This window comes from Microcaecilia unicolor, chromosome 3 (assembly GCF_901765095.1).
Source record: "Microcaecilia unicolor chromosome 3, aMicUni1.1, whole genome shotgun sequence".
NCBI lineage: Eukaryota > Metazoa > Chordata > Amphibia > Gymnophiona > Siphonopidae > Microcaecilia > Microcaecilia unicolor.
In genome coordinates this window covers 59,391,944-59,419,141 of record NC_044033.1, presented here as the reverse complement: position 1 = coordinate 59,419,141, position 27,198 = coordinate 59,391,944, and the positions used below count along the sequence as shown (strand labels likewise).

General features: G+C 44.6%; 1 protein-coding gene across 1 annotated transcript in view; it reads right to left on the bottom strand.

Moving 5' to 3' along the window:
- Positions 1–27,198, bottom strand: part of NVL (nuclear VCP like) — a 258,431-nt gene that overhangs the window by 38,736 nt on the left and 192,497 nt on the right. The window contains 1 exon segment of the mRNA XM_030194664.1: positions 10,943–11,042. Coding sequence (XP_030050524.1) covers positions 10,943–11,042 — 100 coding nt within the window.

The window sequence follows — 27,198 nt, the reverse complement described above, 5'->3', positions numbered from 1 at the left end:
AATTATGAGCCGTGACATGACCCTCAAGAGTCAGCCCAGCCTGGGCATAAGTGAAGGAAATGCAATCCGCTAGCCAATTAGAAATGGTGCGTTTCCCAACAGAGACTCCCCTCCTATTGGGATCAAATGATACAAACATTTGGGCGGACTGTCTGAATGGGCTTGTCCGCTCCAGATAGAAGGCCAATGCTCTCTTGCAGTCCAATGTGTGCAACTGACGATCAGCAGGGCGGGTATGAGGTCGGGGAAAAATGTTGGCAAGAAAATTGACTGGTTTAGATGGAACTCCGACACCACCTTTGGCAAGAACTTAGGGTGAGTGCGGAGGACTACTCTGTTGTGATGAAATTTAGTATAGGGAGCATGGGCTACCAAGGCTTGAAGCTCACTGACTCTACGAGCTGAAGTAACAGCCACCAAGAAAATGACCTTCCAGGTCCAGTACTTCAGATGGCAGGAATTCAGTGGATCAAAAGGAGGCCTCATCAGCTGGGTGAGAAAGATGTTGAGATCCCATGACACCGTTAGAGATTTGACTGGGGGCTTGACAAAAGCAAACCTCTCATGAAGCGAACAACTAAAGGCTGTCCAGAGATAGGCTGACCTTCTACATGTTGATGGTAAGCGCTGATTGCACTAAGATGAACCCCTACGGAGTTGGTTATGAGACCAGACTCTGATAAGTGTAGAAGGTATTCAAGCAGGGTCTGTGTAGGACAAGAGCGAGGATCTAGGGCCTTGCTATCACACCAGACGGCAAACCTCCTCCACTTGAAAGAATAATACCGCTTCATGGAATCTTTCCTGGAAGCAAGCAAAACCTGGGAGACACCCTCGGAGAGACCCAAGGAAGCGAATTCTACGCTCTCAACATCCAGGCTGTGAGAGCTAGAGACTGAAGGATGGGATGCAGAAGCGCCCCCTCGTTCTGAGTAATGAGGGTTGGAAAACACTCCAATCTCCACGGTTCTTCGGAAGATAATTCCAGAAGAAGAGGGAACCAAATCTGACACGGCCAAAAGGGAGCAATCAGAATCATGGTTCCTTGGTCTTGCTTGAGTTTCAGCACAGTCTTCCCCACCAGAGGTATGGGAGGATACGCATACAGAAGGTCTTTCTCCCAATGCAGGAGAAAGGCATCCAACGCTAGCCTGTGGTGGGCCTGAAGTCTGGAACAGAACCGAGGGACCTTGTGATTGAGCTGAGTAGCAAAAAGATCCACCGAGGGGGTGCCCCACGCTTGGAAGATCTGGCGCACCACATGCCAGTTGAGCGACCACTCGTGAGGTTGCATAATCCTGCTCAATCTGTCGGCTAGACTGTTGTTCAAGTCTGCCAGATAAGTGGCCTGGAGAAACATGCCGTGACGGCGAGCCCAAGCCACATCTGGACGGCTTCCTGACACAGGGGACGAGATCCGGTGCCCCCCTGCTTGTTGACGTAGTACATGGCAACCTGGTTGTTTGTCTGAATTTGAATCATTCGGTTGGACAGCCGATCTCTGAAAGCCTTTAGAGCGTTCCAGATCGCTCGCAACTCCAGGAAATTGATCTGAAGACCTGATTCCTGGAGGGACCAAGCTCCCTGAGTGTGAAGCCCATCTACATGTGCTCCCCACCCCAGGAGAGATGCATCCGTAGTCAGCACTTTTGTGGCTGAGGAATTTGAAAGGGACATCCCAAGGTCAAATTGGTTCGAATGGTCCACCATCGAAGAGAGTTGCGAAACCTGATGGACAATTGGATCACATCCTCTAGATTCCCGGTAGCTTGGTACCACTGGGAAGCTAGGGTCTACTGAGCTGATCTCATATGAAGGCTCAAAGGAGCCTACAGAAGAAGAAAGAGAGAGAAAAAAAAAAACACGCGAAAGCGCACAAAAAAAACCAAAGGTTTCTCAGGACGCGCTGAGAGGGACCAAAACACCGTCTCTGAACTGCAGACAAAAAAAAAACTGATGTCCCCGCGCAATGGGCGGGAAGATGGCCGCGCATGCACGGTGCACGCGATCCATCAGTGAGAACAAGCAGCCTGCTTGTCCTCGGAGAAAAGATATAATGGAATTAGAAAAGGTGCAGAGAAGGGCGATGAAAATGATAAAGGGGATGGGAAGACTTCCCTATGAGGAAAGGCTAAAGAGTCTAGGGCTCTTCAGATTGGAGAAAAGAGGATGAGGGAAGATATGATAGAGGTCTACAAAATAGAGAGTGGAATGGAACTGGTCCCCCCCCCCCCCGGTTCAGGGAGGGCTGGAGATCCAGTGGGTCTCCAGCCCCCCCAACTCCCCTCAACAAACAGTTCCTGGTGGCCTACAGGTTTACCAACCAAGCACTCCCCCCCCCGAGCGACAGGGGGGGCTGGAGGTCTGCCGGTCCCCTCCGGATGATCCCCCCCCCCCCCAAGGTTCTGGGAGGGCTGAAGATCCGGTGGGTCTCCAGCCCCCCTAATCCCCCAACAAAGGGTCCCTGGTGGTCCAGTGATCAATCCGTCCCCCCCTACCTTGTGGGTTGGAGGAAGGAGGTAGCCTGCCTCCCTCCTCTTCCTTCGATGCCGCAAAATGGCGGCACCCAGCCCTGCCCAGTTTATCCTGGGATGCGCAGGGTGGGGCTACACACCATATAAGGGAGAACCCCCCTCCCAAACTAAAGGCAGCACAGGAATCTTCTGCAAGAGGTACAGAGAAATACAATCTGAACAAGAAAAGGGGGAAATGTGGTCAAGAGATAAGGTAGTAATGAACACACACACAACCACCCCCCCCCCCCCCCAGTCCTCCTCCTTTTCTCCCCCAACCATTAGCAAGATTTCCATAAACTGATGAGAACCTGTACTCTTATAGCTCTCCTCATTCCTCAAAATAAGCAAAGAAAACCCTCACCAGTCCCCTAGTTCCCCCTACTCTCCACCCCAACTCCACCAGGCTTCAGCAAGACTTCTATAACATGTCCAATTCCAAACAAAGTCACAACTGTGTAGAAGGTCCACCCAGAACATTTATGATTGAACTTCTTAGTCCAGGGGAACAAGAATAAAGATAAGAATCCCAGACTGTCAAGAATCTCTTTTACATTTACAGTGACCCTTCACCCCTCGAGACTCCATTACATATAAACAATTAAGTCCATTCCTCCATTCCCAGTATGTAGGTGAATCTTTCTGCAACCAGTATCTAAGAACACATTTTAATGCTATCACCTGAAACTTTTGGAACAATAATCTTGTAACTCTCCCCTGTATAATTAAGGCTTTATTGCATCCACGCACCAATCCTCATGGATAAAATGAAAATGACTGGCCAGTTATAGTAGATAAATAGCGAATAGCAATACCCCAGAAGGAGTGAATTAAAGGACAATGCCAAAACATGTGACCCAAATCTACCCAGGGGTGTCCACATTTGATACAACAAGAGAGATCAGGGTTCCCAATTTTAGACATTCGATAAGGACAGAACTATGCTGTATGGAGAACCATGTACCAACACTCTCTATATTCTGCATTAAATATACTCTGGGTTATTCATTTAACTATATCAGGCAAACCTCCACCCAGTGGTGTGCTGGTAAATTTTTTAACAGGCTCTCTCCCCAGTCCATCTCTGCGCCCCCCCCCCCCCAAAAAAAAAATTACAGAGCTGGCTCTAACTGGGGAGAGAGCCTGCGGGGGCAATACATTACTCTCTCCAAGAAAAAAAAATGAAACGCTCCGAAGTTCCAATCTAATTCATTTTTAATGTGGGATAAAGTGCTACAAGTAAATAAATAGAAACTCTGAACGTTGAGCACCAGACTCAAATAACATGATGTCTGTTTTAGAAGCCCTTTACCAGGAGAAAAAAAAATCTCTGCACCAATATAACAGGGTTAGGGTGTCCCTATAACCAGCCCCTCCAAATGACACACCGATTACGATATATAACAAATTACTACTCTACCTATGAAAAGTTATTCTCTTATTGCATTTCCTCTGTGTGTGTATGCACAAGCTGGCATGTTTGAAAATTCAACTTTTTTTTTTTTAACAGTATCCGGTCCACGGTCCCCACCCCACCTCACAAATTCGAGACCTCCTCCCCGCTTCCCCGGTGAAAAGTTATTCCGTTATTATACTTCCTCTGTACACATCCGTATGCACAAGCTGGCATGTTTGAAAATATATGTTTCAGTATCCTCCCTACGGTCCCCACCCCACCTACTCCAGGCCTCCTCCCTGCTCCCTCGATCCCCCAAGCCACAGAGTTCCAAGCACGTACCTAAAGGCAGGCAGCCTCTCTGGGGTCTAATGGATTTTTCGGGGCCCGGGCAGGAAAGATTCACAGTCTTTCCTGCCTGCTGCCGGCACTGACCCTCCACTCATGCCGCATCGTCTTTAAAAATGGCTGCTGAGACTTACAAGGGTGGCCTTGCAGCCGCCGCTGGGAGTCTCAGCAGCCATTTTTAAACAGCAGTGTGGCAGTGGAGGGTCAGCGCCGGCAGGAAAGACTGTGGATCTTTCCTGGGACCCGCAGCTCGGGGGGGGGGGGGGGGGGGGCGGAGGAGGAGAGGCGCAGCGAATCGGCTTGCCCTGCCTCAACAACCGGCTTGCAAGGTGTCAGAAAAATTAACAACCAGCTCTTGAGAGCCGGCTCCAGCACAATACTACCTCCACCTTATATATTTTTTGTGATAGGGTATGGAGGAAATACACTTCTTCATCGGCATAAAAAACCCTTGTCTCTTTTACTCTTTATTGCTAAAAATTTCATAGGAATGACAATTCATGAATCCAAAAAGAAGTGAAAAAATACTTAGCTTATTCTTCTAAGGTGGGAAAATGTGGGATACAAATGCTACAAATAAATAAATAAAATAAATAAATGATAGTAGACACAAACACGCAGAATGACTCAGTCACACCATTTGGACATCTGAATCTTTTTTGGGTTTTGATGAAATCGTGTGGTTGTTTATTTATACACATATACAGTGGGGGAAATAAGTATTTGATCCCTTGCTGATTTTGTAAGTTTGCCCACTGACAAAGACATGAGCAGCCCATAATTGAAGGGTAGGTTATTGGTAACAGTGAGAGATAGCACATCACAAATTAAATCCGGAAAATCACATTGTGGAAAGTATATGAATTTATTTGCATTCTGCAGAGGGAAATAAGTATTTGATCCCCCACCAACCAGTAAGAGATCTGGCCCCTACAGACCAGGTAGATGCTCCAAATCAACTCGTTACCTGCATGACAGACAGCTGTCGGCAATGGTCACCTGTATGAAAGACACCTGTCCACAGACTCAGTGAATCAGTCAGACTCTAACCTCTACAAAATGGCCAAGAGCAAGGAGCTGTCTAAGGATGTCAGGGACAAGATCATACACCTGCACAAGGCTGGAATGGGCTACAAAACCATCAGTAAGACGCTGGGCGAGAAGGAGACAACTGTTGGTGCCATAGTAAGAAAATGGAAGAAGTACAAAATGACTGTCAATCGACAAAGATCTGGGGCTCCACGCAAAATCTCACCTCGTGGGGTATCCTTGATCATGAGGAAGGTTAGAAATCAGCCTACAACTACAAGGGGGGAACTTGTCAATGATCTCAAGGCAGCTGGGACCACTGTCACCACGAAAACCATTGGTAACACATTACGACATAACGGATTGCAATCCTGCAGTGCCCGCAAGGTCCCCCTGCTCCGGAAGGCACATGTGACGGCCCGTCTGAAGTTTGCCAGTGAACACCTGGATGATGCCGAGAGTGATTGGGAGAAGGTGCTGTGGTCAGATGAGACAAAAATTGAGCTCTTTGGCATGAACTCAACTCGCCGTGTTTGGAGGAAGAGAAATGCTGCCTATGACCCAAAGAACACCGTCCCCACTGTCAAGCATGGAGGTGGAAATGTTATGTTTTGGGGGTGTTTCTCTGCTAAGGGCACAGGACTACTTCACCGCATCAATGGGAGAATGGATGGGGCCATGTACCGTACAATTCTGAGTGACAACCTCCTTCCCTCCGCCAGGGCCTTAAAAATGGTCGTGGCTGGGTCTTCCAGCACGACAATGACCCAAACATACAGCCAAGGCAACAAAGGAGTGGCTCAGGAAGAAGCACATTAGGGTCATGGAGTGGCCTAGCCAGTCACCAGACCTTAATCCCATTGAAAACTTATGGAGGGAGCTGAAGCTGCGAGTTGCCAAGCGACAGCCCAGAACTCTTAATGATTTAGAGATGATCTGCAAAGAGGAGTGGACCAAAATTCCTCCTGACATGTGTGCAAACCTCATCATCAACTACAGAAGACGTCTGACCGCTGTGCTTGCCAACAAGGGTTTTGCCACCAAGTATTAGGTCTTGTTTGCCAGAGGGATCAAATACTTATTTCCCTCTGCAGAATGCAAATAAATTCATATACTTTCCACAATGTGATTTTCCGGATTAATTTGTGATGTGCTATCTCTCACTGTTACCAATAACCTACCCTTCAATTATGGGCTGCTCATGTCTTTGTCAGTGGGCAAACTTACAAAATCAGCAAGGGATCAAATACTTATTTCCCCCACTGTATATATTTTTTAGATGTCATGCATGCCTTAGGACAGCCAACGGTAGAAAAACTCTGGCCACAGTGGTGTGACTGACTCACTCTGCACGTTTGTGTCTACTATCATTTAGAAATCTAAGCTAAGCACTTTTTCACTTCTTTTTGGATCCATGCCTGTGAAGATTTTAGCAATACAGAGTAAAAGAGACAAGGGTTTTTTATGCTGATGAAGAAATTGGACCCTTGATATTTCCTCCATAGTTTTCTCTTAGTAGATTCTGGTCTGATTCTCTCAAAACTTTTTCCTGTTAACAATAAAGTCACTTAGCTGATGTAGAGTTTTTTTCCCTTCCGAAGTGTAGACTTGCTTGCTAGGGGGCCCGTGATCCAGCTTCCTCCATCCTTGCGATTCCTGTGCTTCCTCCTAAACCTCACTCTTAAGTAAATAAAATGGAGGCAAAACCCTGTCTCCCTATTTTTGTAGAAGTTGTTCAAACTTTTTGGTGACTCAGTAAACTGGGGCCAAATACTTCAACGAAAATAAAATTAATTAAAATTAACTTCCTTCCCAGACCTATGCTATTTTTTTTTATCTCCCTCAGCTATAAAAAAAAAGAGGCTAATCACACTCTGTCTCACTGGACTTCATTCAACATTCCACTGTCAGCTCACTCACCAACATTCCAACTCACTGCTCACCATATGTACTCACAGATCTCAAGGATTCTTTTCCTTTTTCTGTTATTTTATTCACTAAAAAAAATCTTTATCACAGTCCTTTCATATATCTTTTTTTTTATCACCCAGACTTATTCCCCCCCAAACTCACTCACCACATACCAAAACTTTCAAACTCAAGAGGAATGAAAGAAAAACTCTCCCCAACTGAGCATCAACTCTCATACTAGTGCTACATTAACACTTACAGTCAATGAACTCTCTGTAAATATATTTTTTAACCTAATATCACACTTCAGCTTCTCCCATTCAGCATAGCACCTTCCTCTCACTTCAGCAGCCACACTCACTCTCCAAACTGTCAGCTCACTCCGTTGCCTAGCCAACCAAGGTTCCGCTTGGACGTCTGACCACTTTTGTCCAATCATATTCCTTCTTCAGACCCCCTTTTTTTCCTCCTAACCCAAAGAACCTTGACGAACCCAACTAACTCCATTTTGATTAATAATTTCCCATAGAAATCAATGGGAAAATATAATCCATTAAAATCTGATAACACAAATTACACTAAACTTCCACAAATTTACTAAAACATATATCACCATGCCCACTATACCATGGTTTCATTATTTAAATTCAATTATTTTAAGTGTGTGCCCCACAATTCACCTACCTGAACCCCATTTAAAAAAATCTGAATTAAACTGAACATCAAAAACTACCTTAACCCTTCCTGAACCTATTCCATTGAATTTAATTTTTTAATCCCCAATTTAGACCCCTTTTTCAGCCCCACTTCCAAAACTCCCACTTAAAATATTCTAACTTCAAATTTAACCCACTAGAAAAATTCAATAAAATCCCCCGAACCCAAATCCACAAACAAAATTCAAAACCCATTAACCCCTTAATTTTTAAAAATAAAAATCCCAACTTTCACTATTTTAAATAAAATCAATCAAGATTTTGGGCTAAAAAAAACCCTTACCTGAATCCTGATTTCCCCTTTACCAAACCACCACCATTGGATCCGGTGCCGGAGGTATGGTTTCAAAAACGGAGCTCCGATAACAACTGCCCCGAAAAACAACAAAATCTCTGGAACTCTGGTCAAAAATCGAGTCCCAGGCTTTAGGCCCGACCGGAGCTCTAGCAAACCGGGGGCATGCGCACGCCCCCCACGCCCATGCACGTTACCCGCCCTTCACTAAAACTGCCATAACCCCCCTCTCTATGCCTATCTCACGGCCGGCCCAAACACCGACGCCCGCCAGACAGCCCCCCGCAACAGGACTCACGCGTCTCGACCCCGCTCCCAGCACTGGAGCGCTCCGGAACCGCCCGACAACCAGTGCACTCAAACCTTGACCCAAACATCGCCCCGAGAGCGTTGGAGATGCCCCATGCCTCATCAATTTCGCCCGAGGACATGCCCAACCATCCCCGGGCCTCGTCAACTCCAGTGTTGCCTCCTGCCACTCTCCTCCTGCACCACTCCACTCACTAGCCATCCCGAAACTGACGGCCAGTACCCGTCACCAGAGCTGCCCCGAAAAACGCTCTAAGCAGCCCCCAACCTCCAAAAACAGCGGCGCTGCTTCCAGCCTCACCTCTCCGTGGCTCCATGTCTCTCCTGCTTCGGCCCCTCCACCAACCAGCGAACTCTACCGGACAGGACAGCCTGTAACCATGCCAGTCTCCTGCACTCCAGAGATCCCGAAACGCCTCAGGTAAAAAAAAAACTATTATCTTTAACTCCATGTTACATTATCATGATCCACAGTATCAAAAGCTGCTGAGAAATCTAGCAGTACTAACACCGAGGCGAATCCCTTGTCTCGCTTTCTGTGAAGATCATCTAGTAGGGATACGAGGACCGTTTCTGTTCCATAACCAGGTCTGAATCCAGATTGACATGGATCTAGCCAGTTTCTCTCTTCTAGCCATTCATTAAGTTGAACACAGACTGATTGTTCTATGAGAGAAATGGGATGTTGGATACTGGCCGGTAACTTTCAAGTTTGTCCTGGTCAAGGTCCTGCCCTTTTTAATGCTGTTGGTAGTTGCCTATTAGAAAGGAGGGTGTTCACAATTTTTGTGGCGCCTTCTATGAGGCCCATACTTGCCTGCTGCACTATCTTTGATGGGCAGGGGTCGAGGGAGCAGGTAGTTGGTCGAAGGTCTCTTAGGATTTTGTCAAGGCTCTCCTCTGTCATTGGGTTAAGTGTGTCCCATCTGTCTTTGTTAGGAGGGGGCAAGTTTGTGCACCCCTGGCTAACTGGCTGGGGACTAGGTGGGATTGCCTGAAAATCCTGATGGAGACTTTTAATTTTGTTGGCAAAGTATGCAGCAAAATCACTGCACTTCAGTTTAGTTCAGTTGACAGCTGTTTGTGTGCCAATTGCGTCCAATCCTTACTTTTAATAGATCTATCCCAGAGGGGATCTAAGACCAGATTGTAGTCACCCCCCCCCCCCCCCCAATATATATTTCCCCTGCAAGAGAGAGCCTAAGCTTTTTCCAGAAAGAAGCCACATGATCATTAGGGGCATAAACATTAAATATGGAGAGGGTCACATCACCAAGTTCCCCCTTAAACAGCAAAAACCTCCCTTTCTGGTCTCTCTCAATGGATGTAACCTGCAATGGGAAATCCTTACTGATTAAGATTGCCACCTCAGCTGTTTTCTTGTTTAGTATTAGAGGTATAGTAAATCTGAGAAAAATGCACATAATACAATATTTGCTCTGACTTTCTTAAGAAATGAGTTTCTTGAATTATGAAAAAAATCACACTTCAGCCTCCTCAGTTCTTTAAATAAAAGGCCCCTCTTCCTAGGTGAATTCAAATCTTTAACATTGTAGGACACTAGTTTGCAATTAAAATCCTCCTTACACACCTGAGACCCATGAGAGGAATCCCCATTCCCCCAATCTCCACCCTGCCCCCCTTCCCCAGCCTGAGTCAAGTCAGCCTGGGTATCAATCAGGAATAGAATACACCACCATCAACTGGCTGCACTAATATACTAATAATCTAATACCTTCCCCCATAACCCGTCTCCCAACTTTCCTTCTTACCCATATTGTACCCACATCCCTCCCCTATCAAAACAGGTACACGTAACTCTACCCTTTCCCCTTAAGCAATTACATACAGAGCCGGTGGTGGGAGGCGGGGCTGGTGGTTGGGAGGCGGGGATAGTGTTGGGCAGACTTACACAGACTGTGCCCTGAAAAGGACAGGTACAAATCAAGATAAGGTATACACAAAAAGTAGCACATATGAGTTTATCTTGTAGGGCAGACTGGATGGATCATGCAGGTCTTTTTCTGCCATCATTTACTATGTTACATATCATGTAAAAACCACACATGGCACCATAAAGAAAAATATTGCTAAAATTCACTTGGGTATCTTGAAAACTTGACTGGCTTCGTGTGGATCAGGTTGAGAACTCCTGTTCTTTAGGAACAACCTGATCTCAAGCACTAACAGCAAATATTCACTTCTGTGCGTTCTTCAATTTTTCAGGACAGATTCTGCTGATATAGATGTGTGAACTGGCAAATCAGTGCATTCCTATTCTGCAATCCTCAGCATACATATGGTTTAATATCAACCCTTGTTCTTGATGCCTACCTTTATTCAAAAAAAGGCTAGTTATACCGGCATTTTAGAGTATTACATTTAGGACAAAGGCAATAAGAAGAAATATGTCAGCAGGGCTCACCTGGCCGGTTGGTTGCAGCCATGATAAAAACTTGCCGTCGCGTTTCCAGCCCATCCATCTCTGTTAGCAATTGGTTGACCACACGGATACTGGCCCCTGACTTTAGAAATCAAGAAAACTTCCCTCAGACAGAATCTAATGTAAGGAAACTTTTGTACTCGTAATTACAGTAACAACATTAGACATTTTACCCTGAATAAAAATCCACACACAATCTATTTTGAGAACAGCGATTTTCTTTCCTTTTATAAGTTGCTAAGAAGAGACAACTTTTACAGATTGCAGAGAGCAAACAAAATTGACTCTGTTTTGACTGATGTGCTAATGTAAAGAACAATTCTATAGCACACCTAGAAAGGAACAAAAGCACTACTTTCCTGTATGGAATAGGTTAGTAGGCTGTGCAGGAACTTAAAAAATGGTACGTGGCCACACAGTCTAGAAGGAACACTGACCAGGAGCTAGAATGTGTGTGAGATGGGTACAAATGAATGCGTCACATACCGAATGCATGTGACTTGGAATACATGGAATTGGACAGTTATTTATGTTCAAGTAATGCTGAACATGATGTCTTCTGTCATTTTGGAAAAATAAGCAAAGTGTCGGCCAAAACTAGCAAAACTTGCATGGGAATCTTGTGTATTCCTGCTACCAGCATGTCTTCTGAAAGCACATTTTCTACTGTGGGAAGGACTGTGGAAGAAAGGAGAAATAGACTGAATCTTGAGATTGTTGACTTACCATTCATCCATGGATTAAAATCATAACAGTATTTTGATTAAAAATTAAAAATATACACATTTAATGTTTTTCTTTGGTTATACTGGTTATAGGCCTACAAAAGGCCTTACATAATATATAAAACCGCAAAACATGCAGGGGTGGGGTCAGAGTAGGGATGGGGACAAACTTTGTTCTCTTGTCATTCTCGTCATTGTTTTTGGGTTTTTGCCAGGTTCTTGAGGCCTGGACTGGCCACTGTCGGAGACAGGAAGCTGGGCTTGATGGACCCTTGGTCTTTTCCCAGTATGGCGGTGCTTATGTACTTATTCTCTACTAACCTAGCCGGGTATATACACACCTAGCAGTGAGGCAAAAGCACTTACACCAACCCTACAACTGAAGTAACTGCAAGTATCTAAAGCTGAAGATACATGTGTACTTTATAGTATTCTACAATGAACATACTGGGTCAGACCAATAGTCCATCTAGCCCAGTATCCTGTTTTTCAAACAGCGGCCAAGCCAGGTTACAAGTACCTGGCAGAAAGCCAAATAGTGGCAACACTCCATACTACAAATCCCAGGGCAAGAAGTTGCTTCCCATGCCTGTCTCAACAGCAGACTATGAACTTTTCCTCCAGGAATTTGTCCAAACTTTTTTTAAACCCAGATATGCTAACCACTGATACCACATCCTCCAGTAAAGAGTTCCAGAGCTTAACTATTCATTGAGTGAAAATATATTTCCTCCTATTTCTTTTAAAAGTATTTCCATGTAACTTCGAGTGTCCCCTAGTCTTTGTGCTTTTGGAACGAGTAAAATATCAACTTACTTCTACTCATTCTACACCACTCAGGATTTTGTAGACCCCAATCATCTCCCCTCATCCGTCTCTTTTCAAAGCTGAAGAGCCCTAGCCTTTCCTCATAAGAAAGGAGTTTCATCCCCTTTATCATTTTGGTTACTCCTCTTTGAACCTTTTCTAATTCCGCTATATCTTTGTTGAGATGCAGCGACCAGAACTGAACGCAATACTCAAGGTGCAGATGCACCATGGAGCGATACATAGGCATTATATTATTTTCAGTCTTATTGACCATCCCTTTCCTAATAATTTCTAGCATCCTGTTTGCTTTTTGGCCACCGCCGCACAATGAGCAGAAGATTTCAGCGAATTATCTATAATGACACCCAGATCTTTTTCTTGAGCGCTGACCCCCCCAAGGTGTATCCTAGCATCAGGTAACTATGATTCGGATTATTCTTTTCACTGTGCACCACCTTGCATTTGTCCACATTAAATTTCATCTGCCATTTTGATGCCCAGTTTTCCAATTTCCTGAGGTCTTCCTGCAATATTTCATAGTCCACACGTGTTTTAACAACCTTGAATGGTTTTGTATCATCTGAACATTTGATCACCTCACTTGTCGTTCCGATTTCCATATAATTTATAAATATGTTATATAGTATCGATCCCAGTACAGATCCCTGCAGCACTCCATTGTTCACTCTCCTGCATTGAGAGAAATGACCATTTAATCCTACCCTCTGTTTCTGTCCAATAACCAATTCCTAATCCACACCAGAACATTGCCTCCTATCCCATGACTCTTTAATTTTGTCAGGAGTCTCTCATGAGGAACTTTATCAAAAGCTTTCTGAAAATCTAGATACACTACATCAACCGGCTCACGTTTATCCACATGCTTATTCATGCCTTCAAAGAAATTGAAGCAAATTGGTGAGGCAACATTTGCCTCGGCTGAACCCATCCTGACTCTGTCCCATTAAACCATGTTTGTCTATGTGTTCTGTAATTTTACTCTTTATAACAGTTTCCACTATTTTGTCCGGCACCAATGTCAGGCTTACTGGTCTATAATTTCCCAGATCACCCCTAGAATGCTTTTAAAAAATCAGAGTCACATTGCCCACCCTCTAATCTTCAGGTACTATGGACGATTTTAACAACAGGTTACATATTACTAACAGCAGATCCATCCGGTCCAGGTGATTTAATACTCTTTAATTTGTCGATTTGGCTCAGTACATCTTCCAGGTTCACCAAGATTTCTTTCAGTTCCTCTGCATCATCACCCTTGAAAACCATTTCTGGTACAGGCAGATCTCTTACTACATCCTATATAATAAAACTCACCCTCAACGTTCTGAGGACACTGACGTCAGTGAAGCCAAACCACTGACGTCAGTTCCTTCGGGTTGTAAGGTTCGTGGAGTTCGTGGTGGTGAAGCCACCTGGCCCCGCCCTCGCGTCCGCCCTCACGTCAAACGTGATGACCGAGGGCGGAGCAATGGCGTCAGTGGCTTCACGACGGAGATGGTGGATGCGTGCGTTGAGGTGGGGGGTTCAGGAGGAAAACCTTGCTAGCGCCCGTTTCATTAGCTCCAGAAATGGGCATCTTTTGCTAGTCTTCCATAAAGACCGAAGCAAAGAATTTGTTTCTCCGCAATGGCCTTGTTCTCCCTGAGCGCCCCTTTTGCTTCTTCGTGATCTAACGGTCCCATGGATTCCCTCGCAGGCTTTCTGAAAAAAGTTGTTACTGTGAGTTTTAACCTCTGCGGCAAGCTTCTTTTCATATTCTCTTTTAGCCTTCTTTATTAATTCTTTGCATCTGACTTGCCAGTGCCTATGTTGCTTCTTATTTTCTTCATTTGGGTCCTTTTTCCATTCTTTGAAGGACAGTCTTTTGGCTGTAATGGCCTCTTTTACTTCACCTTTTAACCATGCTGGCTGATGTTTTCCCTTCTTTTCATCTTTGCAAATACGTGGAATGCATCTGGACTGGACTTCCAAGATGGTATTTTTGAATAGCGTCCACGCCTGATTTAGTGTCCTAACCTTTGCAGCCCATTCTTTTAGTTTCTTTTTAACCGTTTTCCTCATTTTATTATAGGTGCCCTTTCGAAAATTAAATGCAGCTACAGTAGATTTCCTTTGCGGGTTCATCCCATATAGTAGCTCAAACTTGATCATGTTATGATCACTGTTTCCCAGGGGGCCCAACACTGCCATCTCTTGCACTATGCCCTGCATGCCACCAAGGATCAGATCCAAAATACCCCCCCCCCCCCACCCCTCTTGTCAGTTCCTGGACCAGCTGCTCCAAGAAGCAGTCATTTATTACATCTAGAAGTTTTATCTCCCTGGCACTCCCTGATGTAACATTTATCCAGTCAATATCCGGGTAACTGAAATGACCCATTATTATAGTGTTGCCCAATTTGCCAGCTTTCCTAATCTCTGTAAACATTTCTTCATCTGTCTGCTTGTTCTGTCCTGGCGGATAGTAATACAGCCGTACAAGAATACTCCTTCCCTTCACACATGGAATTTCTATCCATAATGTTTATTTTATTTGACACAATTCCCTCTTTAACATATAGCGTAACCCCCCCTCTAATTTGATCCTATCATTGAGATACAATTTGTACCCTGTTAACACAGTGTCTCATTGATTTTCCACCAAGTCTCTGAGATGCCTATTATGTCTACCTCAACATTTACTGCTTTTTATATTCTAACTCTCCCATCTTATTTTTTAGGCTTCTAGCATTTGTATGCTTATAGTGTGTGTCCTGCCCATGCTCTGTCTATGTGTATGCCCCCTTGCAAATACACACTATGAAAGACAAACAGTCTTTACAGAATTGTCCATAGGCAGAATTACTGCAGAAATGAACATATGATAAGTAGTAGCAGTATGTGCACAAATATACATGCATATGGTAGTATTGTAAACATGTATTCACACAGCACATGTATAGATGTTACTGCCTATTTTACAGAATAGCCCCATACTGTATAAACAGCTTAGAAAATAACGAACAAATAAAAAGGAACATAAAAGCAAGCAACTGGGCCAGCAAAGTGGCTCAGCTGGTAAGTGCTACATATTACCATACAGGTCAAGTCTTTTGCTCTCTGGATCATCTGGGGGTGGGGATCCTGCACAGGCAGTGTTCAAAACCCCTGGGGAAGGGAATCATGGTTGTAACATAGTAGTTGACGGCAGATAAATACCTGTACGATCCATCCAGTCTGTCCAAAAAGATAAATTCATTACATAAGGTATGAGGTGATACAAGGTGATAACAACATATGTATACCTGAACTTGATTTGTCCATGCTATTTTCAGGACAAAGATTATATAAGTCTACTTTGCAATGTCCTTATTCAAAAACTTTTGAAGTTATCCAAGTCCTTGATAAGCTCCCTTCCAGCCCATCAAAATTTATCCAACCACGTTCAAGACACAGACCATAGAAATCTGCCCCATAGTGGCTTTGCTTCCCAATTACCAGTAGTGCCACCTAATCTCTAAGCGTCTTTAGATCAATTCCTTCTAAACAGGATTCCTACTAGTTTATCCCACACATTTTTGAATTCCGTTACAGTTTTCAGCTCCACTACCTGCTGAGGTACGGCATTCAAAGTATCCACCACTCTCTCTGTGAAAAAATACTTCCCAACATTATTCCCGTGTCTTCCTAAATTCAACCTCAATTCATGTCCTCTAGTTCTACCACTCTCCCGTTTCTGAAAAAGTTTTGTTTGCAGATTAATGCCTGTCAAATATTTGAACATCTGTATCATATCACCCCTGGATCTCCATTCCTCCAGGGTATACATGTTCAGGTCATCAAGTCTCTCCTCGTACGTCTTGTTACGTAAACAGCATAACATTTTCATCGCTTTTCATTGAATCACTTCCAGTCTTTTTATATCCTTAGCAAGATACGGCCTCCAAAACTGAACACAATACTCCACGTGAGGCCTCACCAACGACTTGCACAGGGGCATCAACACCTCCTTTCTTCTCTATACAGCCTAGCATCCTTCTGACCATGGCCACCTCGCCTTGTCACATTATTTCGTCGCTTTGAGATCTTCAAAGTGGAGGAGTGGCCTAGTGGTTAGGGTGGTGGACTTTGGTCCTGGGGAACTGAGGAACTGAGTTCGATTCCCGGCACAGGCAGCTCCTTGTGACTCTGGGCAAGTCACTTAACCCTCCATTGCCCCATGTAAGCCGCATTGAGCCTGCCATGAGTGGGAAAGCGCGGGGTACAAATGTAACAAAAAAAAAAACCCACCATCACTCCAAGGTCCCTCTTCTAAGCCAACCTTACCAATCTGTCCCCTCCTATCTGGTACATCTCTTTTGGATTCTTGTACCCCAAGTGTATCACTCTGCACCTCTTCACATTAAATTTTAACTGCCAGACCCTTTACCATTCTTCCAATGTTTGGAGATCCCTCCTCATGGTTTCTATGCCCTCCAAAGTATCCACTCTATTGGCTACCTTCGTATCATCTGCGAAAAGGAAAACTTTTCCTTCTAACCCTCCAGTAATGTCTCACAAATATATTAAACAGAATCGGCCCCAGCACCGACCCCTGAGGCACGCCACTGCTCACTTTACTTTCCTCTGAACGGGTTCCATTTACCACCAACCTCTGTCACCTGTCAACCAGTTTCCAATTCACTTTACCACTTTGGGTCCTAAGTTCATCCCTCTCAGCTTATTCACAAGTCTTTTGTGAGGGACTGTATCAAAGGCTTTGTGAAATCCAAGTAGATTACATCTAGCGCATGTCCTTCATCCAGTTCTCTGGTCACCCCGTCAAAGAAGTCAATCAGATTGGTTTGGTAGGATTTTCCTTTGGTAAAGTATGTTGCCTCAGATCCTGTAACCCGTTGGCTACAGAAATTAACTATCCTTTCCTTCAGCAGCGACTCCATTATTTTTCCTACCACAGACATGAGGCTTACCGTCCTGTAGTTTTGCACTTCTTCTCTGTCCCTGCTTTTGTGAAGAGGGACCACATCAGCTCACCTACAGTCCTGAGGAACTTCTCCCATCTCTAAAGATCTATTAAATAATTCCTTAAGAGGACCAGCCAGGACTTCTCTGATCTCCCTCCGTATCCTGAGATGTATCCCATCCGGCCCCCACAGCTTTGTCCACTACAAGATTTTCAAGCTGCTTATAAATGCTTTCTTCCATGAATGGTGTAATATCCACTCCATTCCCAGGTATACCCTCAGCAGCCAACTGCAGTCTTCTCCAGGATTTTCTTCTGTGAACAGAGAAGTATTTGCTTAGCATATTTGCTTTATCCTCATCAATCTCCACATAGCTACTCTCAGCATCTTTCAGTCTTACAGTTCAATTCCTATCTTTTCTCCTGTCCCCAATATATCTGAAAAAAGTCTTGTCACCTCTCTTTACATCTTTAGCTATTTTTCTTCTGCCTGTGCTTTCGCTTGCTGTATTTCCCTCTTGGCTTCTTTAAGCTGGTAATCTCTTCCATGATCCTCCTGTTGTGTTCTTTTGTATTTCTTGAAAATAGCCTTTTTTGCTCTTTTTTTTTCAGCTACCTGCTTGGAGAACCAAGACGGTGTCTCGGAACAAGTGTTCCAACAAAAGCACTCACAGCTTAAAGAGTCTTTGGAGCAGTTTAGGGACTACTTACATAAGACGAAGATAAAAAAAAACTATCAAGAGACAAGAATGATTATGCAAGACAGAATGTGTATCCATGGATGAAGGATAAAGCGGTGCAGGAGGCGTCTGGTGCAGAACAAAGAGCAGCAGAGGGAATCCCTAAGAAGGTGACGTTTAAGGCTTTTCAATTTTCGGGTAGCTCCTCGGGGAACAGTGATCCAGAGGATTTTTTAGACACCCGCCAGGCGCATGGAGCAAGAGGATGGATGGGGACGACGCGGAGGGTCCCGGGGCCAATCCAGGTCACGGCCGCGGTCCCAGTTTTGAGAGAATGTAATGTGATCAATTTGTCTAGTATTGAGTTAACACCAGCACAGACATCCTTATTATCTAAAGGATTATCTTATGTTCCAACTAGGACATTTGATCCATTTCAATTCAGAATAGATTCAGAAAAATTCGTTAGGAGTTTACAACTTAGAATATTTTTTGGAGGAACAACAAGTGACCTGCCGCTCTCCAGAGTGTATAACAAATCTCAATGGACACCACCAATACCAGTGGATCCGATTGTCAGCGTGTTTAAACAGCTGGTACTACAAGATATCCATAAGTTTTATCAGCAGGAATATCAAGGATCCCGTGATAATCTCACCAGAAAGGAACAACAAGCCTTGCATGAGCTCAAGAATGAGGCGAGCATTGTAATTAAACGTGCTGATAAAGGCGGGGCTGGTTGTACAAGATAAGACACAATACATTGCAGAGGTTGAATCTCAATTGGCTGATGCGACAGCCTATGTGGAACTACAGCACGACCGCACATCTGAGTTGCAACAAATTATAAAAGATGCCACACAGGAGGGAATCGAACAGGGATTTCTGACGCGCAAGGAATATCAATATCTGAATAACAGAACGCCCACCATCCCTGTACTATACACTTTGCCCAAAGTGCACAAGGATGCAAAGAAGCCACCAGGGAGGCCAATTATGTCATCTAAAGGGTCACTCCTGGAACCACTCTCTGTATATGTAGAAACTTTCTTGAAGGATTTTGTTGTGAGCAGTCAATCTTATATTAAAGATACCATGCACTTCTTGACCATCCTGCAGGGAATCCAACTACCTGAGACCAGCATACTGATGGTGACCCTTGACATCAAATCATTGTATACAATGATTTCACAGGATGAGATGTTGGAAGTGGTGGTTAACACTCTGGACGCCAGACCGAGACCGCATGAAGTCCCCACAGAATTTTTACTAATATTAACTAAATTAGCCTTGTGTAAAAAAATTTTCAATTTCGTGATAAATTGTTTCTTCAGACTTCGGGTGTAGCCATGGGGGCGAACTTCGCCCCGACTTTGGCCAATTTATTTATGGCAGCCTTCGATGAGAAATGGCTGACAGATTCACCTTTTCAGAGAAAATTTTTTTTGTGGCGTCGCTATATAGACGATGTCTTTTTATTGTGGGATGGGAATGAGATATAGCTAGAGAACTTCCATAGATGGTTAAATAGATGCCATACCAGGATTCAATTCAACAAGTGTTTCTCCAAGACATCCATCCATTTTTTGGATGTGGAGGTGATTTTGCATCAACGGGGGTTTATGTCCAAAGTGTACACCAAACCCACCGACAGAAACACCATTCTTGAGTATGGCACTGTCACCCTAGAGCTTTACGTGACAGCCTCCCATTCTCGCAATTTTTTATGGTTTAGACGTATTTGTACCACAGAAGTTGATTTCACACAACAGGCACAAGTTTTTGGGTCAAACCTTATACAAAGGAATTATCCGAAGAAAGTTTTGAAAAAAGCATTCCTAAGAGCAAAATACAATAATAGGGATCTGCTCTTCCACGGTAGTAAACATGATGACCCAGAAGATCACATCATGACGTTCATTATGAGGTATACTCCAGGTGGAGAGATGGCGGCAAAGATAATTAGACGACATTGGGACATAACGAGGGTGCATCCTCTGTTCAAAGAACATCGCATCAGAACTGCTTTCTCCAGAGCACGAAATCTCAAGGAGATATTAAGTCCCGCTGAGTTACCAAAGGATGAAGAGTACTACGGTTCAAGTCAGACGAGCCATTTCAAATGCAAAAAAAACAGGATGTAAGACATGCGATCTCACCATAGAAACTGACAGTTTCGGTCACAATGGAAGGCAATTTAAGGCATCATACTACCTGCCGCACTACCCATATTGTGTATTACATCATCTGCCCCAGCAAAAAGGTATACATTGGGAAGTCCAGTAGGACTCTCAATGCTAGGATGGTAGAACACAGGTCCAGGATAATGGCACAGAACTTAGGAGCTCCGCTTGTGCAACATTGCAAACTAACAAACATGCTGTAGAGACTTTGCGATGCATGGTTATTGACCATGTTGCACCAAGCCCTAGAGGGGGTGACCGTAACAGAAGTTTATTACAACGGGAAACCTTCTGGACATATCATTTGGACACTATCGAGCCCAATGGGCTAAACATATATATTCATTGGGGTTGTTTCATGTAAAGAGTATCAGCTGGCATCCGGGTACTCGCTTGTGTGGGCGGGTCTTCCGTTTACCAGTTTAAAAGAACGCCAACACCATGACAGAGTTCCTCGGCAGGAGATCAATGTGGATCGAGTGAATCTGTAAGCCATGAGTTTGATTTTATGAAGCAGGAGTGCAACATCCATATAATTTTTTGACTGTGATAAGGTCTCTTTTGTAGGTACACGCTGGTTATTTCCTTGACAAAGCATCGAATGCGAAACAGGCACCTGTCGGGATCACAGCCATACCTGGGAGCGTGTAAAGATAAGTAGTATTAACTCAGCTCCATGTCTCCAACATGAAATGAGTGTAATTCACAATGCCTGAATGTAAGAGCGGTGCATAGACATGCAAGCCATCTCTGGGACCATAGTTGTTTGAAATTGCCTCCGGCATTTGGAAATGTATAGTGCAAAGATCACATAAGTGCTGATTTGTGAAGAAGTGCATGTTATAAATGAAGTGTGAAATTCAACTAAAAGAATTTAAAAAATATTAGTAAATTGGATAAAAGAAGAGATCACAATTGCACATTTCACGATATTATGGATGGTTGGAGGCTGTCGATGATTATAGACCGTCACGCTATATAGGCTCACCTAAATGGTGATATAAACAGTAGCCTAAGCAGTTTGAGTGACTGAATGAGACTTCTCCATTCCATCCAACACAGACCAGCACCGAGATTTTTATGTTCTACCACTTGTGAGGGTGGAGAACCATATAGGCATCCTGTTTTTGTTTACTTTCCTTGTGTAAAGATCTGTTGCCATACTTATAGCAGTTTTTAGCTTGGACCACTGTTCTTCCACTTCACCTGTGCCTACTCATGCCATCAGCTCCTTCTTCAGGTATTACCCCATTTAACCAAAATCAGCACATCTGAAATCCAGTACTTTGAGTTTTGTGCTGCTGCACTCTGCTTTCGCTCTTATATCAAACCATTTCTGAGCACTAGATCCAGTGTCGACCCTTTCCTCATGGGTTCCGTCACCATTTGTCTAAGCAAGGCACTTTGACAGGCATCCAAGTTCTTCCTACTTCTTTCCAATTCTGCCGATGGGACTTTCCAATCCAGATCAGGCAAGTTGAAATCTCCGAGCAACAACGCCTCCCTTTTCCTACCAATCAGATCCTTGTCTAGCTTCTCCATTTGTAATGGAGGTCAGTAGGTAACACTCGTGTGGATATAGGTTCCATCTTCTCTTTCCAGAGCAATCTTGGTCCCCTGCATTTTTGAGCTTCTCTGATATTAAGGGTGATTACCTGTTGACTAGATTCAGGTCCAAGATTGCAGGGTTCAGGAAGGCACCCTGGCACCAGTGGCATAGCTGGGGGGGGGGGGGGGGGGGCCGCAGGGGAAGCAGTCGCTCCCTCAAATGGATTTTTCAAAAAAAGGCGCCTATGCGCATGCACTGTTGCCTTCCCACTTGCACGCGGTGCCACAACAGCTAGATCGTTGTCGCCTGCCAGTCAGATGCCATCTGCCCTATCACTAATAGCAACGAGACTGAGAACAGACTGCTGCAGTGGTGCTAACTGAAGAAGTCAGTGATTAGCCTGACTTCTGAGCCACCCGCACCCCCAACAAACGACCTTACCACAAGGAAAGGAGCTGGAGTTCTTATCTCCACTTCTCCAAGCAGCACTGTGGGGGCGGGGCCAGGCCCAGGGGTCCTTCTCAGGCACAGCCCGTGGTGTGGTGCACGCTGCAGCCCAGCTGCTCAGCACTCGGAGCCTCGACCTCTGCTTTGGCTGTGTGATCTGAGCTCTTCATCATTGACTGCGGTGGGGTAAGGGACCACGCTGTGCTCTGTCTGTGCTGGCTGACTGTATGTGGGCTGGGCTGGCTCTGCGGCACTGGCTGTTTCAGCTAAAATATCTCCGGGGGGGGGGTTACAGAAGGCAGATGGACAGTCTTCCTAGCCCATGTAGCAGGAAAATGGGGAAGTCCTGGGGTGGCCAACAGAATACAAATCAGTGGACAGTCTTCTTATCCCGTGCAGCAGAAAAATGGGGTGGGGGTGGGGTGGGGGTGGAGAGACACATACACCCTTTTGCAGCCTATAAAACTGAAAAAGAATTAAAAAGGGAAGGGGTGGGGATGCACACACACAACCCTTCTTTTGCAGCACATAAAATAAAAAAGGGGAGGGGTGGACTGGAGAGAGAAGCACACACACAGTCTTCTTTTTTTTCCAACCCATAAATTAAAAAAAAAAATAAAGGGGAGATGGGGTGGGGCAGGTACACAGCCTTTTTTTTCAGCCTATTAAAAAAAAAAAGAAAGAAAGAAAGAAAAGGGAGGGGTGGTGACACACTTTTTTTTTCAGCCCATAAAATACATTAAAAAAGGGGACATGCTGGAAATAAAATACACTGTGTGGTTAGGGTTGGGGGGGGGGGGCAGAGCAAGATGGTCAAGACAAGAGGGGTCATCAAGGGAAGCAACAGTGAGATTTCAGAGGGGGGGATGAAAGTAAGGGAGACCCAGTGGGGGGGAGGGGGGCAGGGAAGCAAGGGGCAATTTCAGGTTGAAAAAAACAGGAGATGGGGTGTTCCTATCTAAGCCATTATACAGACTTTAGCTCACCCAAAACAATAGCAAATGCTAAAGCAATAGCAAAAGTTTATTAAAAATAAATGTGTGGTCTAAAGCTGTTCTACTTGGATAGGTAGTGCCTTAAAAGGTGGAGGACAAAAGATTTTGTTTTACTTACTTACTTGATAGCTTTTTAATTTATTTGAAAGCTTCCCTTATCTAGATATAAATATCATGAAATAAAAATTGAACATCACTAAAACAGGTTAAAAATTATTATAGCTGGTAGAAACAGCAGTTATAATCTCTGTACTTTGTGCTCATTTTTCTACACTGTTCTCTACAATACAGATGGCAAACTTTCAGTGAGAATATCCTGTTTCTTTAGCTTAACTGTTCATCTTAACTGTTGCTGTAATCTGCCTTTGAGAAGTCTGGTGTTATAAAGGTGGAATATACTGAAATTAAATGAAAGTAAAATTAAACTCTCCTTTTCGTTGGGGCACATGGAATCACATCTGCATCTGATGTCTGTTTTGGTGGCCCTAGGTGAAAACATTTCTGCACGAATACAGGGGGAGAGGGAGGGAGAGTGCCTATAGCCAACCCCTCCAAATGACACAATGATTTAAAATGTAGAACAAATTAGTACTCTAACCAATGAAACAAATACTTCCTCTGTGTACATCCATATGCTGCACGAGCCAGCATGTTTAAGTGAGATTAAATAAAAATATCAACAGTAAAGAACAAGGATGTAGCAGCTCATAGGTTTGCTTGCTTTATTTTGAGTGTACTAGATGTTTGCTGCACAGGGAAGGAGGAAACATAGACTAACATAATTGTTTTCAACTTTTTTGACGTCATCCCTAGGCTTATCTTTTCCAAGAATGTCTAGTTGCACCTTTTCTGCTGTGGGATGCTATGGCCTGCCTACATTCTGGCACCTATTTTACAAAAGTCTGCTCCCTCAGACGTCAAAACCTAGCTACGCCTATGCCTGGCACATGACCTTCAGCTCAGGACCATCACTGCCATGACCAGACTAGGGATGGTGAAGGCAGGGTGAAATGTAAAATGGTGTTGGGGGGGGGGGGGGGGATCCTTGGGTTGTTGTGTATTAAGGCCCAAGGGAACAAAACAAAAAAAAGAAAAGGAAGATCCCATAAACCATTTCAGAAAATGACTTAGGATCTTCTACTACTACTTAACATTTCTAGAGCGCTACTAGGGTTACTCAGCGCTGTACAAATTAACAAAGAAGGACGGTCCCTGCTCAAAGGAGCCTACAATCTAAAGAACGAAATGTCAAGTTGGGGCAGTCTGGATTTCCTGAGTAGAGGTGTAGTGGTTAGGTGCCGAAGGCGACACTGAAGAGGTGGGCTTTAAGCAGTGATTTCAAGATGGGCAGGGAGGGGGCCTGGCGTATGGGCTCGGGGAGTTTGTTCCACGCATGGGGTGAGGCGAGGCAGAAAGGGCGGAGCCTGGAGTTGGCGGTGGTGGAGAAGGGTACTGAAAGGAGGGATTTGTCTTGAGAGCGGAGGTTATGGGTAGGAACGTAAGGGGAGATGAGGGTTGAGAGGTAAGGAGGGGCTGCAGATTGAGTGCATTTGTAGGTTAGTAGCAGAAGCTTGAACTGAATGCGGTACCTGATCGGAAGCCAATGAAGTGACTTGAGGAGAGGGGTAATATGAGTGTATCGGTTCAGGCGGAAGATAAGACGTGCAGCAGAGTTCTGAATGGACTGAAGGGGGGATAGGTGGCTAAGTGGGAGACCAGTGAGGAGTAGGTTACAGTAGTCAAGGCGAGAATGCGAGAGTGGATGAGAGTTCGGGTGGTGTGTTCAGAGAGGAAAGGGCGAATTTTGCTAATGTTATAGAGTAAGAAGCGACAGGTCTTGGCTATCTGCTGGATATGTGCAGAGAAGGAGAGGGAGGAGTCGAAGATGACACCGAGGTTGCGGGCAGATGAGACGGGGACGATGAGGGTGTTATCAACCGACATAGAGAGTGGAGGTAGAGAAGTGGGTTTGGGTGGAAAGACAAGAAGTTCGGTCTTGGCCATGTTCAGTTTCAGGTGGCGGTTGGACATCCAGGCAGCAATGTCGGATAAGCAGGCCGATACTTTGGCCTGGGTTTCTGCAGTGATGTCTGGTGTGGAGAGATAAAGCTGGGTGTCGTCAACATAAAGATACATAAGTACATAAGTAGTGCCATACTGGGAAAGACCAAAGGTCCATCTAGCCCAGCATCCTGTCACCGACAGTGGCCAATCCAGGTCAAGGGCACCTGGCACGCTCCCCAAACGTAAAAACATTCCAGACAAGTTATACCTAAAAATGCGGAATTTTTCCAAGTCCATTTAATAGCGGTCTATGGACTTGTCCTTTAGGAATCTATCTAACCCCTTTTTAAACTCCGTCAAGCTAACCGCCCGTACCACGTTCTCCGGCAACGAATTCCAGAGTCTAATTACACGTTGGGTGAAGAAAAATTTTCTCCGATTCGTTTTAAACTTACCACACTGTAGCTTCAACTCATGCCCTCTAGTCCTAGTATTTTTGGACAGCGTGAACAGTCGCTTCACATCCACCCGATCCATGCCACTCATTATTTTATACACCTCTATCACATCTCCCCTCAGCCGTCTCTTCTCCAAGCTGAAAAGCCCTAGCCTTCTCAGCCTCTCTTCATAGGAAAGTCGTCCCATCCCCACTATCATTTTCGTCGCCCTTCGCTGTACCTTTTCCAATTCTACTATATCTTTTTTGAGATACGGAGACCAGTACTGAACACAATACTCCAGGTGCGGTCGCACCATGGAGCGATACAACGGCATTATAACATCCGCACACCTGGACTCCATACCCTTCCTAATAACACCCAACATTCTATTCGCTTTCCTAGCCGCAGCAGCACACTGAGCAGAAGGTTTCAGCGTATCATCGACGACGACACCCAGATCCCTTTCTTGATCCGTAACTCCTAACGTGGAACCTTGCAAGACGTAGCTATAATTCGGGTTCCTCTTACCCACATGCATCACTTTGCACTTGTCAACATTGAACTTCATCTGCCACTTGCACGCCCATTCTCCCAGTCTCGCAAGGTCCTCCTGTAATCGTTCACATTCCTCCTGCGACTTGACGACCCTGAATAATTTTGTGTCATCGGCGAATTTAATTACCTCACTAGTTATTCCCATCTCTAGGTCATTTATAAATACATTAAAAAGCAACGGACCCAGCACAGACCCCTGCGGGACCCCACTAACTACCCTCCTCCACTGAGAATACTGGCCACGCAATCCTACTCTCTGCTTCCTATCTTTCAACCAGTTCTTAATCCATAATAGTACCCTACCTCCGATTCCATGACTCTGCAATTTCTTCAGGAGTCTTTCGTGCGGCACTTTGTCAAACGCCTTCTGAAAATCCAGATATACAATATCAACCGGCTCCCCATTGTCCACATGTTTGCTTACCCCCTCAAAAAAATGCATTAGATTGGTGAGGCAAGACTTCCCTTCACTAAATCCGTGCTGACTTTGTCTCATCAGTCCATGTTTTTGTATATGCTCTGCAATTTTATTCTTAATAATAGCCTCCACCATCTTGCCCGGCACTGACGTCAGACTCACCGGTCTATAATTTCCCGGATCTCCTCTGGAACCCTTCTTAAAAATCGGAGTAACATTGGCTACCTTCCAGTCTTCCGGTATTACACTCGATTTTAGGGACAGATTGCATATTTCTAACAGTAGCTCCGCAAGTTCATTTTTTAGTTCTATTAATACTCTGGGATGAATACCATCAGGTCCCGGTGATTTACTACTCTTCAGCTTGCTGAACTGACCCATTACATCCTCCAAGGTTACAGAGAATTTGTTTAGTTTCTCCGACTCCCCCGCTTCAAATATTCTTTCCAGCACCGGTGTCCCCCCCAAA